The sequence below is a fragment of the Chrysoperla carnea genome, chromosome 4, assembly GCF_905475395.1.
Source record: "Chrysoperla carnea chromosome 4, inChrCarn1.1, whole genome shotgun sequence".
Taxonomy (NCBI): domain Eukaryota; kingdom Metazoa; phylum Arthropoda; class Insecta; order Neuroptera; family Chrysopidae; genus Chrysoperla; species Chrysoperla carnea.
In genome coordinates, this window is record NC_058340.1 from 65,505,328 (window position 1) to 65,527,240 (window position 21,913).

General features: G+C 28.1%; 1 protein-coding gene across 3 annotated transcripts in view; it reads left to right on the forward strand.

Moving 5' to 3' along the window:
• LOC123298500 (ELKS/Rab6-interacting/CAST family member 1) overlaps positions 1-21,913 on the forward strand; it is a 46,838-nt gene that overhangs the window by 12,256 nt on the left and 12,669 nt on the right. For all 3 annotated transcript variants that reach the window (XM_044880520.1, XM_044880521.1, XM_044880522.1), the window contains 2 exons: positions 3,337-3,433; positions 3,790-3,845. In XM_044880520.1, coding sequence (XP_044736455.1) covers positions 3,337-3,433; positions 3,790-3,845 — 153 coding nt within the window. The remainder of the gene's footprint in view (positions 1-3,336; positions 3,434-3,789; positions 3,846-21,913) is intronic.

The window sequence follows — 21,913 nt, forward strand, 5'->3', positions numbered from 1 at the left end:
GATCGATTATAAAGGGGTCTATCGATGGTTTACAATTATACTAGATCTATTATAAACTAACGATTCTTACTACAATCGACGTATTCACACAGTTTCACCACAATTTTATCAAACACGAATGAATAAATAAAGATAGAGATATATTTGTATAATGTATATAACGGAGGAAATACTTAGAATATGAGAAATAGAGTGTTAGAAGAGTTGTGAATTTAAATATGTGAATTATTCAAAAGACGCACAATCTTATTTCGAAACTATGTGATGATAACTTACATAGTCATATGGGGTGGTCCTTTGACAAAGCAAAATAATACGCATAACTTTATAGGAAACACATCTAAAATGTTTTGGTAAAATCAAAACTGTACACCTAAAAACTGAATAAAGTATGCATCAATTGCAGTAAAAAAAATTCGTTTTCTTTACTTATTTAGAATAAGTATGTATTATTTTTGTTTGTTTACTAAACTCTTGTATACAAATTTATTAATCATCAAAGTCTCTCGATTATAATTGACGTTTTAATTATGATATAAAAGGCGTAAACAATTCTCTTTAATTCAAATAAGTACTCTCTTCTTGCACTGTTTTTTGTGTGACTAATCCCGAACTGTACAAAAAAAAATATTGTGTGAAACTCGTGCGGATTTTCTCTTTAAAAGTACAGATCAGTTAGCCGGAGCCTCAATACAGTAGAGCCTCAAAAATCGGAACACTCAACACTTTTCGCACTTCCGCACTTTCCACACTAATCTCTACCAATCACTCAAAAATAATATTGTTTGTTTGTATAAAGATCTAATATGATTCATTGTTATTATTCTAAAAACACAATAGCATTACAATTACACTCGTTAATTCTGTGTGTACAGTCTCGCTAAAATACATACAATTCCTTTAAAAGGATATTTCTAATGAATTTCTCCCTACCTTCCCAGTGATCGGAACATTCCTGATTTTATTGAGTTCGATTTATCGAGGCTCTACTGTAATTTCAAGAGAAAAATGTGAAATTCCAGTTATCGAGATTCTACTGTAGTATAGTGTTATGGGATACAAAACATGAACGATAAGAATATAAAAATGTCTTCCATATATTGGGAAGTTTGAAAAGTTTCATGTATAATAGTTTATTGTTTGCAAACTGTGCCCGCGGCTTCAATGGTGTGGTTTACAGAATCATTATTTAAGTTTTATTTTAAATAAAGTTGAATTTTTTTATGTAAGTTGTAAGAAGATAAGCAATCAGCGTCACTCGTATCAATATTGTTAGAATGTCTTCTTGTTAGAATGTCTTCTAAAACATTTATGTCCTACTCCGATAATTTTCATTATTTTTACTTCGAAATACAACGATAAAATTTTTTCATTTCTTTACCCTCTAGGCGAAAGTACAGTGCAACAATTTCAAAAATTATTAAGAACGACTATAAAAAGACCCATCTTTCGGACAAGAAACATGACTAAGTAATTATTCGCTCTCCCACTGGAATGTTTGAGATAGACAGAAAAAAGTTGAATTTTCATTAAATTTATAATACCCTGCGTATCTTTTTCGCTGGAGCAATCTATATAGATACATACGTACATACATTCTTACAGACGAACATAGAAGAATTGTATGCGTTATTGACTTTTTTATAGTCAAAGTGGCGACTGTCAAAAGACTGACGCCATATCATCTTGAGATGTTCTATTATAGTATAGTATACTGAGAATAGACTTTTTACACATAGTCTGTACACACAGAAAAATATTGTCAAGGTTAGACTAGCCGCATTGTCTAGATTGTTTGGTAATTTCCATTATTGTGAATTACCAATAAAATGAGCGTGGTAGTATCAATATCATACATTTCGTAAGCGTAGGCGGAATGAAAAAAAGGGAATATTATTATTCTTATCTAAGAGAGAAGTGGTTGACATCTGTTTTTTGTTTTCCATTTCTATTTTATTTATATTTTTTCATTTATTTGTGATATGGCCGAATAGTTCCTAGGCAAAAGCCTAAAGCCTTGCTATATACATTCGTTTTTCCCTTGCGGACATTGTTAAACATTATATTCGTGAAACTTGCTTAGATGTAAATAATTTATAGTTTAAAGAACTAAAAAACTCGCTTTATTGCAATAAAAAGTGGTGAATAGTTTTAATTGTACCTAATGTAAAATTCAAGGCGTGGGGTGCTCACTACATTCATTCTTTAAATTAGCTAATTGATGACAGATATCGACCATTCCACGCTTTGAATTGTGTCGCATTTATGATGAAGACACCTTCATCTTTTCGTTATTTATAGGAATATCGATTTGAAATTCTGCACAAGCATACAGGGTGATCGATTTCCTTCTATAAATTGGCAAATAAGCTCATTCTTAATATTTAACTTAGAACTATGATCATATTTCAAGGTACCGAATATCAAATGGAAAAATGATTTTTCCAATAATGAAAGCTACTTATCTTTAACAGTAAAAATATCAATATTTTGTATTGTAGCGTATGAACTAAGTGTCTATGTACGTGTAAGTAGATATATTGTACATACAATACTATATACCTTTACTCATTCATAGACAATAGATTAAGTGCCTCTTATTGATTGTTATTACAATTCGTACTACCGTGAAAGGTCAAAAGCTCATATTGACTTTCCTCTTTCTAAATATATAAAGGTTTATATTAAATTACAGTACAGGAAATGTATTTAAGAGCGTATATAGTAAACTTTTCTTTTCTTGATTAAACGAACAATTTATTGAACTTTTTCAATATTTTATGAAATTAATTTTTTATGTAATTTGGACTGTGATTGATCATGATGGAAACATTTGAAGCAAAAGTCAAACTTTGTACAAATGGCAAGAAATATAAATATCTAATTATTCTATTATACAAAGGCAATAGGATCAATATCTTTCTGTATCATGCTATCTTCTGCCACATGTCAAAATGATGCAGTTTCAGAATCGAGTTTGAACTTTTTTTGAGTGTACCGTAATTTTTTCATGCCAGTATGAAAATATCATTTTCCAAAACCCAATCAAACAAAAATTTTATTGACAGAACTACTTATATTGAAATGTGAATGAAATATTGCTTTAATATAAGTGGAGAAAATGTTTAATAACTTCAAAACTGTTCATTATTTTTCTTTTCGATGCTTAGAACAAAAACAAGTCGAAAATTCAGTTAATTTAGCTGGAAGAAAGCTATAAATTATGAATTAGTGTGTATCCTCCTATAGCCTTAAAGTTTTACAAGTGTACTATCCGATTTTTCCAATATATTCATTTTATAAAACATACTAAAATTTTGTATTTCTTTTTTACAGGAATTAGAACTTCGTATTGAAACGCAAAAACAAACATTACAAGCCCGCGATGAAAGTATCAAAAAATTATTGGAAATGTTGCAAAATAAGGGAATGGGTAAGTAATTTTTTTAACTCTATTTTCCTGCTCTAAGATTTTATTAGTAGGTGTTGAATATTTGTTATCAAAGTTCAAAAATAAAATTAATTTCTTATAATGGAAGAGCCAAGCCAATAAAAATTCTCTGAATTTTCTAAAGCATTTGAGGATTGATTATAGTAGTTGTGCACACACACATACTGCGGTCAATCAAGCAAACGATAGAACAGGGGTCAGATATATGCTATCAAAATTGTTATGATTGCCGTAATTCAATCCCCAAAATCCGCATAGATTTAGGCCCCGTAGATTTAGACACTTAATATCCTATCAAGAAATATGAAAGTTCCATGTAAGTTATTTTTATGTTTTAGGTAAAGAAGAAGAACGTCAAATGTTTCAACAGATGCAGGCAATGGCGCAAAAACAGGTGGTTTAACTAATTCATTTCTTTTAATATGAATTATTTTTTTAGTTATATTAATTTTCATTTCTACTTAAAAATCATATTAATTAATTTATTATATAAAATGTTGTTTAATTGCGTTTAAAACTTGTGTGAATGTCTCTTTTTTTTGGATATTTTTAAATTGAGTAATTTAATTAAATTAGTAAATACATTTATTAATTAGTTTTAAATATACGTAGTAAATCATATATACAGGGTATTTAAAAAGTATCGGAACCACTTTAATATAGAGAACTAAAAATAGAGAATAATTTGGAAATTGAGAGACGGAAGTTATTCTTTATAAAAAAAACCGATCAGTTTTAAATTCGTGCCACAACTAAAAGCTTAAACTTCTTGAATACTAAACTCACCCTTATCAATCTTTTAAAAGTCAGATAAAAAGAATAATGGGATTTTAAAAAAATCATTTCTGACAGTAAATTTTATAAGGAATAACTTAAAACCACAAAGATTAAAGATGTTCTCCCTTGGAACAAAATAATCTTGATCAACTTTTACTAATGCCCTTAATTTCTGAGATCTGATGAGGTTCGATACTTTTTGAAAATCCATCGTAATATTATCATTGCAATATTTAATTAACTTTATTTATTGTTATTATTATTTATTTTTATTTATTTATTTATTTCTTTTATGTTCATCGTTTTTCATTTTCAAAAGTATTTTAAAATCCATTTTAAAGCGTATAAACTTTGAAATAATTTTTATGTTTATATTTTCTATAAAAGTTTTCAAATTAAATTACAAGTAAATTTATTGTAGATCTAAATCTAATAAAATTAATGAATTAAATTTGTACAACGCGTCCGAGTAATAGATTTTATTATAGTAAGATCGTCAATTATGAATTTGTGTTAAAAAATAGATCTGGTTTAAATTCTGACTGGCGCAAGATGAATATTACTTGCAGTTTCAATGCCTTACAACTTTTTGACTCAACTAATTCTTATACAATTTCGATACCAAAAATATCATGGCAAATCATTCTTCAGGTAGCCGTGATACGCGTATAGAGTTAAATAATGAAATCATATTACAGAGATTTTCTATGGTTCATTAAAATAAAAAACACGTGTTATCGAGGTTTGATTTTGAGCGGTAATTCATTTCTTTAAAACCTAATTATAATCAGTCAAAATACTCAAACTAAATAAAAAATGGCAACGTTCGTTTTGCGCCTATTTCCGTCTTGATATCGAAATATTTTCGCATGCTATAATCATAAAAGTAATAATTGATAATCATTTAGCGTTTAATTTTCATAAAATAGATACCACTTTTAAATTAAGAAATGATTATCCTGGCACATCTTGTACCATTATTCACATAATAATTTATCGTTAAATTAACTGACGAAAAACATACTTCTTAATTTAGCATGAACACATTAAGTAATATTGATTCATTTTATGTAATGACACTCGAAAATTCCCATAGTAAACTTAGAACAAACCTTTTCTTAGAAAAGCTATTTAGGAGGGGCTGGGTATCAATTTTTTTTTTAAATTGGATAAAAATTATTATTTGAAAAATAAAAGTGATTCATGTTTTAAATCGACCGTAAGCAAAATGCTCATAGTGCGAGTGCTGACAAGTTAAAATATGAATTCTATAAAGATCCAAAATTTATTATATAATTCTTAGAAATAAAAAAAAATCATGCTCAAAATGAACTTCAATTTTTTCGTGAAAATCCGTGTATGCGGATATGACACATGCGGCATTTTATAGTAATCTACGATTATTTCTATCAATGGACAATCTTTTAGGTAAATATTTAGATTTGTTTGAAAAAACATTTGCTAATCAACTAGTTGCCAAAATAATATTTTCAACAAGTGTTGCTGTTGCATATATCACTATTTATGCATATAGGTGACATTATTATTTAGTATTTAGTAAATACACACGTCATAATAGAGTAAATAAAACTTCACTGCCAAAACTAATTCAATTAAAGCGTATTTATTTTATCCAAATATAGTACGTTTAGATAAACACTAAACCGAAATGTAAATACTAGCAATAGCAAGCATATTAAGGTTTTACAGTGGTCAAACATTTATATCTTTCTCGTATTACGATGTCCTTGAAAATATGTATCAAATTTCAATCGATAAAAATACTATCTAATCCCATTAACCCCTGGCCTTGAAATTAAATAACGAATTTCTACCAACTATTTCATTCATTCAAATCTCTATGACGAATTAAGAATATTTTTAGAATTCAATTAAGAATCGATCATTTCTGGGTCTCTTTGGAAGTACAAATGAAAATAGATTTTCATTGCAGATATTGCTTCGCACACTGCAAAAATCTGCAGAAACTATCTGCCCCACTGTACTGTTTATACAATCACTAGCTGTTAAACCCGCTTCGCTGGGTTGTTTTTGCACATTTAAATATCAAAATTGTTAAATGAAAGATTTTTTTTTAATTCTCTCTGTGTGTACGGAACAGTAAGATTTTTTTGCCCGATCCCAATATTATGTCTACACTCTCTGTGTGTACGGAAAAGTAAGGGAAAGATCGATAGAAACCCATGGAACATTCCAGATTGTTCGAGAAAGTTTGATAAAATTCAATAAAAATCCATACAACATTCGAGAATATTCGAGAAAGTTCTAGAAAATTCGATAGAAATCCATAGAACATTCCAGAATGTTCGAGAAAATTCTAGAAAATTCGATAGAAATCCATGGAACATTCCAGAATTTTCGAGAAAAATCGAAAGACATTTGCGCCAGTAGCGCCATCTAGTGAAAATTGTACTATTGACAGTGGGGCCTATTGTACTATTAGAACTATTTTTTTAATCTATTTTCTATGAATTTCTAGATCATTTTTAATTCCACCCCCACCAAACTCCCTTATTCACAATGGGAGCCTAAGGGCTACCCAATGACATAATCCCCTACCGAAGGTCAATGGTTAGTTTTAGGGAAAATCGGGGACATACAAACAAACACTCTCTTTTTATATATATAGATTCGCGGCTGACATTGCTTCGATTACCAGAAAAAGAATATTTCTACTATAGAAGTCTTGCCAGGAACGAAATATCTTGCCAGGAACGGCACTGATATTGAATTACATTCAAAGAATATTTTTATTTATAAAAAATATTGAAATAATTAACAAGTTTCAATCAATGAAAAAGTTTGGTAGTCATATATTTCTTCATGATTACTTTTAAAACGAGAATAAAATTTCAACTATCCGATCAAAATTTTAAAATGCTTTTTTCCGTGACTTTTTGCCGAAAATAACATCTTATTATTAATATACACCTTAAAAAAAACGAGAGGTATCGTAGAATGCCCGGTAGGAACTATGTTCCTTTAGTACCTTCGTAGGCCACCTTACTACCTAGGCCGATCGATTTATGGTGTCGTTTTTTTTGTTACCTTTTTTTTTTTGGCCAGAATCAGAACAATAATTTGCGTTCCAAAAATACAAGAGTCTTTGCTGTAAACAATGCTTAGAAAAACTGCAAAAAATATTTGATTTATTCTAAAAAGCCAACTCAACGTGTAGACTTTATAAAACTAATTTTACTTCTTAAAAACTTTTATATAAGAATGATGATAGAAAATTGAATTCTATCTCATGATCTTAGATAAGATAGTAATAATAAAATATTTATTAAATAATTGGAAAAAGGCGGAAAAACAAATTGATATTGTGAGTTATAATGATAGAATTTCTATTATCTTTCTATTCAAGGAAAAACTCAACAAAATTTAAAGAAAAAATTGAAGAGATTTAGTAAAAATGTCAAAAAGCTAAATTATATTATTCTGTTAAACACTCAATATGTCTAAATATAATATCTAAAAGTCATAGATAAATTATTTGTCAAATTGATTTGGTATACTTACCTATTTTGAGCGCTCTCAAATCGACCATACATTATCTTTATTTATAAACATGTACAGAGTGCTCTATAAGCAACGAAAGACAAAAAACATCTAAGAAGTCTGGACTTCTTCGTATAGATTTACCCTTCGTCTCTGGATATGAAACATTTACAGTTTCGAGTTAAATCTATTATCGTCTTGACTTCTATTTTCGCTGCTTTCTCTGTGACACTTTAAAAACGATTGACTGTGTTTGTTTTCAATTGTATAGTTTGTTCTCTCAAGTTTTTATAATGAACGTATTGGTGTGAGTGATTACCCCTAATGCGCAACTTCATGTGACTGTCTCCGGGAACCCAGGCAGGATTGACTTCTCTTTACTCAATCGGATTCTCACTTTTCTTTATTAGTCTAATTGTCTACTTATTTACTAGAAGAACCATTTATTTTCTACTCTTCACTTCCAGACCCCTGTGTGAACAAAATCTTGTCTTTAAAACAACTATAACAGATGAAAATTTGTAGATAGTTTTAACTAGAAATTATTTTCTAGAAGTTACCTCGAAAACTAGAATAATTGACAGCTAGAAATTCAACACTATCTATATTGGGTATTTCACTTAACTCAGTCAATTGTTTTCACTTGGTTCTGTGTGTACTCTTCGCGTCGTTTTCACCAAAATTCAATTTTCTAATGTGTCATATGAAATATTTTAAAGCTATAACTCAATTAAAATCTTTTTTATTATCTTTTTTAAGACTTTCGATAATTTCTGTTAGAAACGAATCAAAATTCCAAAGAAAATTAAAAAAAGGTCAAAACAGCATCCATGAATATGGGGTATATGAAACATTCGGTCATATATCCTACATTTTTGTCAGTACAAATTGTAACATTCTTGTACATACCTAATATAAAGTACTTTTCAATATACGGTTATAAATATAGCTCTCCTGTGACCTACAAAAAGCTCATGTACCTTCATATACAACATTTATATAAAAGCATAACACACTCGTACGGTGGTTGTACGCTAAAGCTTGCTAGAATACATTTACAGAGCCTTTCTCTTTATTATGTACAATACATATGTATGTATGTATGTACTCATATTAGATCTAGGGCCAAGCGGAATATTTGATATTAATTTTAGAATGGCTTGAAATTTGGGAGAATTTTGTCAAGGTTTTGTTCAATTTTTTATTTGAAAATTTCTTAAACCGCGTGAAGCGATTTTATTCTAATAATTTTTTAGTAGAGGGTAAAAATTTTAGTGGTAACCATGATTTGAATTGTCACCTCGGAAGCGAAATGCACATCACATGACATACATACCACGTTGAATATCCCGGTTCAGGGCTTTGTATAATACTTAGATAACATTAATCAAGCTGAAGATGAAAGCTTATGAGCTAATAACCTCTTTGGATAACTTTATAACTTGTTATTTTTACCCGACTGCGCGTTGGAAAGGCGTGATAATGTGTTTATCAGTCTATATGCTAATTTACATTAGAACTCTTGAGAACATTGTGTGTTGTTGTCTTTTTGTTAATTATAACAGTTTTTATACCCATTGTATAGCGTATGTATGAAAAGTATCGATGGATTATGCATACTTTGTATCCCGATGTTCTCATGGGAACGGAAATATTTGAACATAAATGAAAAAAGAGATAAAATTTATATAAATGTCAAATGTGTTTCAGAGATATTTTTATTTACTCCCCTAATAATTAATAACAGACAAAGTCACAGCAAAACGTTTTCGGGCTTAGCCTCCACGAAATGCATTTGCTTTGCTAGATAAACGTCTAAATCTCTAAAGAGCAACAAAAAACTTTTTATACAGGAATAAATTCACACCCCAAAAATAGTCTTTTTGAAGTTTTAAAACATTCAACATTCATAAAAAAGTAAAAAACCATAAAAATAACAAATAGGAATTAATTTTTTAAAGGTTTATTTTCTTCTAGTTTTGAATCTCACAAATCAAATCAAATTTGTGTTTTTATTAAATTAAACAAAAGGTTAGCTCACATAGCCTTTTAAAAAAACGCTCCCTGCGGTGGTCAAAATGGACCAAAAGTGTCAGGACATGTAAAATAACATCCAGAAGGACTCTTAAGAAGACTAAATGCGAAAGTCTTCTTTAAAATTCTCAGCCATTTTGAAATGAATGTCAAATACTACGTTTGATACTAGACTTATATTACATATTATACACATCTCACATGCAAACATGCTATAGTAAAATTGATTTGAGTTATAAACACTTATATCTAATAAAAAATATCTTTTATATAAACAAAAATATTTTTATTCCAAAAAACACTACTAGAAGTATAGTAGTTTCTGCTTCTTTATCTTCGTCTTCTACGTCTACTGCTTCCCTCGAGCTTATTATATATAATATATGCAGCTCCGTGATTATTTTTATAGATGACCTACGATATGTTAGAAAATGTATAAAAAAAAATATAGTAGAAAGAAATATTAGGCTGTCTAAAGGGAAATAAAAATTTAGCTTCAGTAAACAAAACTAATAAAATCGGAGAACCCAGACTACATAAAATATCTGCTAAAAAGGATAAACTATAATATTCAGTCAGAAAGAAAATTAGGATCCTTCGCAAGATCTTATAGAAATAGAATAAACTTTTAGAGAAAATTGAATAGATTTAGATCACAATAGAAAAATTTTTTAGTTTCAAATTAACCAATTTATTCAAATTCAATAAAAATCAAACAATTACTATTAAAATTAAAATTCTGTACCCGACGGGTAACTAAAGGAAATTTTGGGAGAGTGTATCTTTCTATAATCACTATAACAACAAATCATTCCAAAAATGGATGCGAAGAATTATAATAATTATATATGGTAGCTTTCTTATAATGCATACTTGTAGAGTGTGTTGCATAAGTAAACATATATAGTACGATGTTATAGCGCCTCTCTTGTGTCTTTTACAAAAAAAAGTACATGGGACAGAATCCTTTTTATGCGAGTCCAACTCGCACTTGAACGGTTTTATTTGATTCTAAGTAAGATGCTTTTGTCCTAAATGAAAAAATTTTCTCAATTCAAGATTACTTGAGTCACAAATTACTTCATCTCATTATTCGAGTTGAGAAAATTGCCTTTGAATAATTGAAGACAAAAAAGTCCTTTTTGAACAATGTTGGATGTTTAAGAAGAGCTAAGTTTCCAAAAAGCGCCAAATATTTTAATTTATTTTATTGAATGAAAGTCCTTTCGTATTTTTACACACTTGGCTTGTGTAATCAGAAGTTATACAAAAAAAATAGAAAATCTGTAAATAATTTGATTTTTATTGATAATTAAATTGGTTTAAACACACAAGTTTTAGAAATTTCTTAAGAAATATATGAACATAATATTTTATCGTAATTTTATCATTAAACTATATTTATTTTATTAATTTATTGATTAAAATTGGCTATTTATAGTTCCTGCAAAATCGAATTTTTTTACTTAAACCAGTAATGTATCAATTTTTATTTTTTATTTTTTTTCAAAAAAACCAAAAACCTCACAATTTTAGAACAAAATATTACCAATATCAAAAAAAACAATCAAAAAATGCACTCCCTTTCAATAAAATTTACAATAAGCGTGTAAGAGATATGTGTGAACAGAGTGTTATTTTTTTAGATCAAATTTTGCTTTCTCAATGTTTAAAGATCCATCTCAAAGTGTAAAAAAATCTTATCCTATTGTGGATAAGATAAGTTATTTTTACGAAATGGATCTTTAACCAGGTGGTAAAATAGTTTTTAATGTCTAGCTCATTAATTTCATCCACCTTAAAATTTAACTTTTTTTTAATAGATGAAAAACCATAGAATCATAGTGGAAACAACAAAAAATGTTGTTTTTGGGTTATGGTTTTTTATCAATATCGTTTTTTTGTTTTTCTTTTTCAATTTCACTTACATTTATTTCATCGCATCACATGGAAGCCAAGATCGTCTTCGACAGACCGTTATTATGTAGGTACATTTTAACAACTTTTTTTTTAAATTTTTTGCATTAAAGTTGTAATTTTGGACAAAAATGGTTTTTATATTGGCAATTAAATCTCTAAAGATCGATTTAGAGAATTGCAAATGTGAAAGAAATTGTATTCAAACATGTTCAAGTGATGATCAATATACCTAGCCATTTTACTAAAATTACTCCGATTTCGTTAACACATTTTTCTAAAATCATTTCGAATCATTCATTTCGAAAAAGAAGCATAAATCATGATGTAGAATATTGAGTTCAACCTCAAAATCTATATAATTTAGAAAAATTTAGAATTTTTTTTTTGTTAAATAAACACCACTTTAATTGACTCTTGTCCATTTATCGATTTGTGATTTAAAAAAAATTAATATTCCAAGTGAATTTTTTGTGTCAAAAATGAAATAAATGCATTAAGAAAAATGGGCAAAGTCAAAAGTTTGACGAAAGAAATGTCCGCCTGAATTCAAGAAAAAATTTTTAATAACAAATAATTCATCTCAAAGATCGAACATCGAATTGAAAAACATACACAGACTGTTCTCAAATACTCAGAAAATAATTATTCTCATCAGTCATCCAAAAAAAAAAAAATGCATTATATAATTTATGTTTTTTTATAGTGATTTTTTTTCAAGTGAAATTTTGGACATTTTTCATTTATTTTGTGAAAATTTTAGCGGATAATTTTTCATATTTAATTAATGGTTGACAGTGTTTATTTGTATTTTCAACTGCAAAAATAAATTTAATTAAAAAAACTGGAATTTTTGAAGAATCAAAAAGTCGAGGACGTACAAAGTAATCCTATTGAAGTTATTCAGGATTTATAATGGAAAATTATGGTCTTCCAGGAAAGCAAACAGAAGAAGAAATTCGTATATATCAATCTGGCTTAAATTGGTTCTTTAACTCTAAAATTAATTGGCGTTTAGGAAAACATTTTTTTTATTATTAAAATGAAAGAATATAAAATAATTATGAATTTTTTGAAGGAAATCGTCAAATTAAATTAATACAAAAAAACGGGCGAGCACGCCAAACAAGTTTATAGATTTGGATTCGACATTTGACTTTTTTTTCGAGTTTATTAAATTTTCAAACGGGGTTCAAACGGGTTCAAGCGGGTTCAAACAGGAGCCACTCGCATTCAAGTTAAGAATGAAGCAACGCGAATCAATGTATTAGGTAGCTATATTGCTTTAAAATAAAATTTTAAACTGGATTCTTCGGATATTATCAGAAACATTCTTAAAAAATCGATATGACGATTCATTTCAAAAAATTCAAAATTATCGTTTCTTTAATTATTTTTTTAACTACGGAATTACAAAGTGTCAAAAAATCAAAAATCAAAAAAGGTAATAATTTGATTTGATAGGTAAAAAGTGTTTTCAAAATTTAAATAAAACCTATTTCTATTTTTCGTGGAGTGAATCTAAATTGCAAATTATATTCAGGAAAAAAGTTATATAAAAACGAATCTTTGCGTGCGTTTTTTACATGAGTAAACATGATATCGATTACAGATTATGGTAACTAAAAAGTCGTTTCGTGGAATTATATTATAGTGGTCAAAACTTTATTTGTTTTGAAAACAATATTTTGTTTTTTACCAACATAAATAAAATTAATAATTTTATTCAAAATTACAATAAAAATATAAATAAATAACTTATTTGGTTTGCTTTAAGAAGTTTTATTAAATCAATAAATAATGGATGAAAAAAAAAATTCTTGAGCAGAATATTTCCCTAAACTGAAGACTTTGGACAGACAATTCGATAAGTGGTGTTATTTCTTGTAAACTGAGTATGAATTTACGAAGTTTTATTCATACTCAGAAATACGTCCCAAATGTTTTTTGGAAGCGATTGAGTTAGATGTGTTTGAAAGTGGAAAACATCTAAAATTATTATCATTCCAGGATATAAGAAGAAAATCAGGGAACAAAAGTGAAAACATTTATATATAAATGCTAGCCAAATTGAATAATTTCATAGTATTTGGCATCGAACCAAAATGCCACAAAGCATTTCAAATATAAATTATTAACTTTCTCCTTTCATGAAAGTCTGACAGTTCTCTAAGTATATTTATTTTCTTCTAGTAGAAAGAAACTCTCTGTGTTGTGATCGGCAAAAAAAAAATTAATACATTTGATTAAAAAATATATTATTGGGGAATGCAGGGGCGGCGGAAATATTTCTTTCGTCAAACGGAATATTGTGGATTCTCACATAAAAATGAATAAAACTTAAAACAAAATAACGCTGAAGACATTGTTTCTCTCACTATGTTTTAATAGGAGCTAAGAGCCACCAATGATACGCTTCGCACACTACAAACGCAATTGGAGCAAGCATTACATACGCATTCTGGTACAACACATTATTCTGGTTCAGTGATTGGTAATAGCACAATTACAGCAATAATGGAAACAAAAGACGCTAGAATAGCGACATTGGAAAAAGAAGTAAATCTATTGGAACAAGAATTAGATCGTGCTCGTATAAGTGCATTATCATTACGTGAGAGTCTATTGTTGAGTTCACCAGTGATTGCACAATCTGCCGGATGGACACCTGGCTCCGACTTAATAAATCGTATGCCGCCAGAGCCGGCTCCACCGCCAGCCCCTGCTCTCCCCCCACCACCAGCGCCGGCCCTGGTGTCGGCACCATCCTACACTAAACAGGAAACTAACTTAAAACGGCAAGTAAGTTTCTTGTTAAACAACGTTCAAATACGTAAAGATGGTAAAATGACAGTAATTATGTAAAACAAGAATTTAATAACAATTATTTATTAAGCGAAAAAAAATACCAGATCAGACGCCAAATTCAAATTTCCGGGTAAATTTTGGAAATAATTCCGATAAAAGATTTTTTTTCATAAAGCAATTATTTAAGGTGTTATATAAATACATTCTGAAATTTTATCCTTTACAACAAAAAATGCATAGTTCATAGTCCAAGAAGCAAGTCTAAAAGCTCACAATAAAGCTTATAAAAAATCAAACAAAATTTTTCCTTAGAAGTAATTTTTTTATGGGATTGACCTAGAATTGACATTGCGTGGTTTTTAATTATTATTTTAGTTTAAAAGCAAATAGAAAGATGGTTGAAAGGGCTTGTTTACCTGAAATAACTTGATCATAAACGCCCATACATCCTTTATTATAAGCTATTTACCAAACTTTTTGTCAGACTTTTTTTAGAAGAAGACAAAGTAGAAGATTTTAACGTGATTTGGGCCCTTAAAAATTTAATATTTAGATACGTAGCCCTTGAAGAATTATTAAACTTTTAGGTCCTGACGGTACTTACACATTATTACCTACAGATCCGAGAAGAATTTGGTTCAAAAAATGTTTAGAGAAACGAGGGGATTAAATGATGTTCGTCTGTACAAGACAAGGATCTTAATAAATCTGTTAGTTAAGGGTTGATCCCTTAAAAATTTTAGAAGCTTAATTTTGAGAATAAAAAATCAAGAAATTAATGATCTAGAATTATATTTTGCGAAAAAGAGATCTTTGTAACAACACCCCGTACACACTTTTTGAAGAATGGAAATTTCAAAGCTTGAAAATAACATCTAAAATAATTTAATTTACGAAAAATAAACTCCAATTTGAACTATTTCTAATCCAAACTATTTTTTGGCAACTGATCTAGAAAAAAAAAGTCAAAATTTTATTAAAATAAAAATATAATTTTGTATGCTTTATGATGACTCTGAATTGTCTGTCCCCCTCAAAAAAAAAAAAAATTAATTGCCCAGACTTGTATTTGGTGATCGAACTATTTTTATATGTAATTGTACATAAATCGTGTGTATAGATTATCGTTAAAATAATTTTCGTAGAGGTGTAGAAAAAAAATTTATAAAACCGACAATAACTTGATTCAATTAACCAAAAAATAAAAATTATAAAATTTTTTTATCATCCAAATACAAAGCTGAGCATTTAAAAAAAAAATACAAATCGTCAATTTATTAAAAAAAAAAAAAACTATTTACCAAATAAATATAAATATAATTATTGTTGTTCTATTATTTTGAAGCTAGATTTTTAGCAATAATTTTCAATTCTATTTTTTTAAAAACGTGACGTGTTGATGCAAATCGAATATTTAAAAATCGAATATGTAAATTAAAAAGTATATATTTATATATTTTCTCTTTATTATACAAAAACACCAAACAATTATTGCTATATTAATAAAAAAATAATATTTCATATACAGGTGATTCAAAAATATGCGAATATTTTTTTTTAGTAGAATATCACTAGGCAAACCGCAATTCCATCTTTATCCTGCTGCAGTTATTCTGATACAGGTTTTCTCTCCCCTGATACATCTTTAATTCACATTATTTAGCTAAAAAATTCAATTTTCTTTTGATCTAATTTTCTTAAATGACTCTTTGTCTATTTTAAAGTGGGAAAAAATAATAGTAACTGAATCCATTGTGCGGGAATGAATTCATTATCACACTAGAGCGATATTGAACTATTTTTCCCACGCATACTGGGTAAGAAAAGTACTTCTTTTATTATATACATTTTATCCCCAACTTTTTACAGCTCTCACGAAAGACATGTTGAATGCTGTTTACTTTATTCGTGATGTAAATTACATCAATTTTTGTAAAGCAGGCAATTATTTTTAAGTCGAAGTCAAGATTGTTATAACTTTATTGTGTGCCATAAACTTTATTGTGGGTCTCTTTATCCAAGTCCGCATTGCTCATAGAGGTGGAAACGAGACGGGTATACGACTCTTCTACCTATCTCAGTTTCTCTTATAGTAATGAGATAAGTGGAAAAAAGTGTTGTCTCTCTGTCTTAGACAGTGACAAGTCTTACTCGTGTTTTAGGTACAGAAGTATGAGGGTCTTCTCTAAGCCACGTTTGCCATGCCTGTTGTAAAGAAATTCTTCTGTCGGTTATTAAAATGGCCACTAAAGAGGCCCGTTAAGTAATTTCAAAAAGAGGCCTGCTAAGGTCATATGGGACGGCATCTGAACTGCCCAGGTTCTCTTTACATGTCTATGACAGGCACTATAATATCAGTATATCAATCTGTTCTTCTCCCCTTCATAGATCTTTGAGTCCCACCTCTTTTCCATTTTGTGGATTTTATTCAAGTTTAAAAAAGTTTCGCATATTTAGAAATCACCAGAAATTGTTGAGTCTTCACTAAATTTCATTATTAAGTTCCAACGTTATTAATTTTTAGCAATAAAAAATTATTTTTGTCTAATTATTATAAATAATAATAAATAAATGTTCTTAATAAGTGTCTAAGGGCCATTTTTTGGCAAAATTCTTTGAGGTAATTCGGAACGTAGACCGACCAATAATTTCTAATTCAATGTACATAATATAAATATAATCGCGTCGTTAGAACATCTTTAAATAATATATTACAAACAAAATAAAAAACTGTGTTATCTAGCGTCCGAAAAGCACAGTTTTCGAACTATATTTACGACTGTTAATTATATACATAATTGACACAAATTGTCACTGCCACGAATCGAATCCAATAACACCTCTCAGATTTTTGAAACCCCTGAAATTAGATTAAAAATTTGAAATATCGCTTATATATTTCAATAACTTCCATCTTGAATATACTTAGCTAAATTTTTTTTATTTATTTATCTCTAGTTTAGGGGAGTATTTTTCTTTGTGGAATTTTCCCTGTAATTCCACTAAAGCTGTAGCCTTTCTTTACGAAAAATAAAAATGGGTAATTTTAAAGGATCATTTTCAAGTTAGGTATTAACCTTGTGTTAATTTTTTACACATTTGATCTGTGCGAAACGATACAATGAATGGATTTTTTGAAAATATTCGTACAGTAAACTATTGTTTTGAACCAAGAAGTCATATATGATTTTTTACATTTCTAACTCAAAGAGACCAACTTTCATACAAATTTTCAACACTCCTTTTAACCCCTTAGGAGATGAATTTCCAAAAATGTCTTCTTAGTGCACCCTTACGTCAAAGAACGTTGCACAAAATTTCATGAATCAAGACCCAGCGGTTTCCACTGTGCGTTGATCGATCACTCATTCAGCCAGTTTCTTCTTTTATATACAGGGTGTTCTGTTATTGACTGCAGAACGCCTCAATCTTGTAGTGATCTGACCAAGACGAACGAAAAAGTTCTTTGCCAAATTTTGATCTGAGGCCTAACTTGTGAGATATGGCTATGGTACCAATAAAAAAAAATGGGAGAAATCAAAAAATTTTACCATTCACAATGTCAGTAAACCTGGTATAAAATTTAATTGGACAATAAAAATCCAATACATTAGGTATGTGTTATCCTTATTTTTCACATTTTTCGAGAGTGTATATAGATTAAAATGTGTTTCCTATAACACACTCCTTTATAAAAAAGTATAAAAAGTTACTGTATCGAAGGGCATACATCAAATGTGTAAAACCAGCATACCTACTTGTTTTTAGAGTAGGTTAAATATCTTTTATGAAAATACCCATAAAATAATTTCAAAATGTTTTATTAGAATCTCGAAAACTTAAATATTTAAAAAAAAAATTAAATAATAATTAGTCGCAAGTATTTGATTGTGATAGTTCAAAGGGTAGTTTTAAATTTAAAAAAAAAGTATTAGAGTGTACCCCCAGAACATAAGTGCGCTTATAATAAATTGACTGTAAGAAAATATGGTACTAATAAAAATTCTCTTTATCCTTGCGTAACAGACAAAAATTTATTACATATGTAGAATATATTTTGGATGAACAGAGAATAAATTTTGATAGGTAAAATATAGTTTTGCAAGAAAAAAAAAAAGATGGCCTGTATATTTTTGTAACGGATTGTTCATCAATTGCAATATATATTAGTCAAAAGTCTTGGCTACACGATTGAGAAAAATTTATTTTTTCCAAGAACTTTTGACGATCGTTGCTCAAATTTTAAATGGAACATATGTAAGAATTTATTAAACAAACATTCAGCTTTAAACTTGTAGTGATAATCGTAAGAAACACACGTTCAGAGAAATTTTATTTGCTCAAATGCGAATAATTTATTTTCTAAATAAAAAAATATATGGACAAAAATAATGATAAAAACCACATAAAATCGTAAATAATTTGCACTTTAAGAGAAAATTTTAATGTTATAAAAGAAAATTAATATAGTTAAACTTTAACATAGTTAAACTTTAAAAAAAATTAACGATTTTCTTGATTATTTTCAAAGTAGTAAATCTTCGTCGCTGTTATCCAATTAAAAATGCTTTCTTAAAAAGCTATCTTCGAAGACATTAACAATTATTTAATATATGCCAATTAAATAACTTAAAACTAATTAAATGTTCAAATATAAAAAGAAAGCTTTCATTACTAAAGTGCACACTCCGTAAAAAAATAAACTCTGAATTTTTCAAAAGCTATACTACTTTTTTAAAAAAAAGCTATAGAAAATATATATTTATTAACAATTCGCTGCCATTTTGAAAATAATAAATAATGCCAATTTTGTTAAAATTAAATTTTAAAAAAAATATTCATAAATATATTTTGAAATTTTTCTTCGAATTGAAATAAGGAGGTAATTAAGGTGTATGGTAAGAGAAACGAATTAAAAACTCATTCTTAGACTGCGTAGAATTCATATATCGTGACTAAATCAGTCTGTATCAGCGATAATACATCATAAATGTATATAATGTAAATATAATCCATAATACGTCGAAAATATCGAACTTTCAAAATGAAGGGATTTAAGGATTTTATTTGAGTATGATAAATGTACGGTATACGGTGAAAAATTATATGTATTAGTAACTTTTTCAAATCACTCATATTTTCGACCAGGAAAAAATCATTTTCGTTAGAAAAAATGAGTTCTTCTCCTAAAAATTGTGCAGCAATCAAAGCCTCTTAATTAATTAAAGTTCCGGTAGAATTCATCAGAATACCTCAAAAACCACTCGAATAATCATGAAATGGACCCGAATTTTTTACTTTAAAGGTAGTAAATACCCGAAATTAATTACGCTATACAGCAAGTTTCATAAAATTCCGAAAAAAAATTTCCTCAATTTTTTTTCTAAGGAGTAACCAACAAATTATTTTGTTCTTGATTCGGATTAAAATCATTTTCTAGAGAGTAACTTTCAACTTGTATTTTTATAAATATCGCTGAAAAAAAAATAATTTGAAGGGCGATATCCCAGAGCAATTCTATTCGAAATCTAAGAAACTCGTCGTTTAATGGAAAAAATCAACCAGATTTTCGTTTTTTTTTTTCAAGTTAATTAAAGATTCAGTCCCTGGGAAATTTTCTGGGTGAATCTCTTGCGAAAATTGGTTCAATACAATCGTTTTGGAACATACAGCTATACTGAGGCTTCAAGCTTTTAATAGGAAATCAATATCGGGAAAAAATTCGAAAACAATTCGAAATAAACAAGCAAATTTAACATAAACAAACAAAAATAAATGTGTACAAGAAAACAATAACAAAAAAATAAATAAATCTTAGTATTCAGAGATTCAGACATTAAGGTCACAAACAATAGTTTTAAAATAAATAAATCACAATAAATGTGTCAAAACCAAAAGAAAAATAATACCATTACGAATATATGGGTTATGGACCACACTATCTTCGATAAGTAACAAAAAAAAAACCACCGTTTTATACATTTCGATGACGTAACTATTTTTATAGGCATCGTTTAAACTCAAGAAAAAATCCCCACGTTCTTTCTTAATACTCTCATAATATCGCTATAAAAAGAAACGTATTTTATTTTAAAACGATGACATAATAAAAATACGGTTTTCAATTCTCTTACATAAACAAATTTTAAAGCCTCCGTAAAAATTCAAATCTCGTAAATGTTCTTTTTTTTTGCTTAAGGTTGTTGTCGCGATATTTGAGTAGCGTCAGAAAATTCTAAATTTTTGTATACTTACTAAAGACATGATTATACAATTACCCTTAAAATTTGAATCTAATTGACTGTCTAGAATCCGAGATAAATTTAATTAAAAGTTCGATATTTAACATGTATGGTATACACTCTTTATACTTTTGCATCAGTTATTAATTTATAAAAAACAAACTAACTGTCAGATATTTTCCAAAAACTAACAGTCTATTAATTGATTTGTTTCGATTTTTTTTAAAAATTTTAATAAATTTTTGACCGTCTAGTTATTTTTAAAAAATGGTTTAAAGTTCAACAATTTATAAGCAAGTATACATAGTAGCGAGTCAGACAGAAAGAAGTAGTATCGAGTATACATAGTAGCGAGTCAGACAGAAGAATGTTAGAATTGGTGTTTTATGACACCAATACACATGAATATTGTATGTGTAACGTCTCCACGAGTACAGGCTTCTTGCTTAAATATTATGGATCACTTAGCTACAAGCTCGTATACTTTTACATCGCGAATATTCCATAATATTTATATATATATTGTACCACGACAACTACCTTAATTTGAAGAAAAAAAAGAAGTTATTAATTAGTATTAGGATTAAAAAGTTTTTTAAAAAAAACGTATAGAAAATATTTTTTTACATAAAAAATTGAAACCCAATTTCAATAAAAACATTTTTTTAATTAAAAATTATCTCCTCTCCATAAAAAAATTGGATGTAACAGGAAAAATCGTTTAAAATTAACCTTCATTTTTCGGCAAAAAATTTTGAATTTCTGTTACACCCCATAATGAAAAAATATTGCAAAAATAACCCAATAAAAATTCGATTAAAGTTTTACAAAATTTCAATTAATAATAATAATTTATATAGTCTATAAAGAAAAAATTCTATTAATATTTTATATAACAGATGAAAAAAATTATATATTGTTAATTCCCAAAAATATATATATTTATTTATTAATTAATCGTCCACACAATCCAAATATAAAAATCGCAACAACAAAAATTCATTGAAAATTGCACTTTTGAAAACTAACCTATATATAAAATAAACTCCACAAATCACTATATATCATTAAGTACCTGAATAGAAAAATTTTTAAAAAAAAAAAGGAGAAATCCTTTTTTTCTATTTAATAAAGAGAAAATTACTTTTAACCAAAAAAAAAA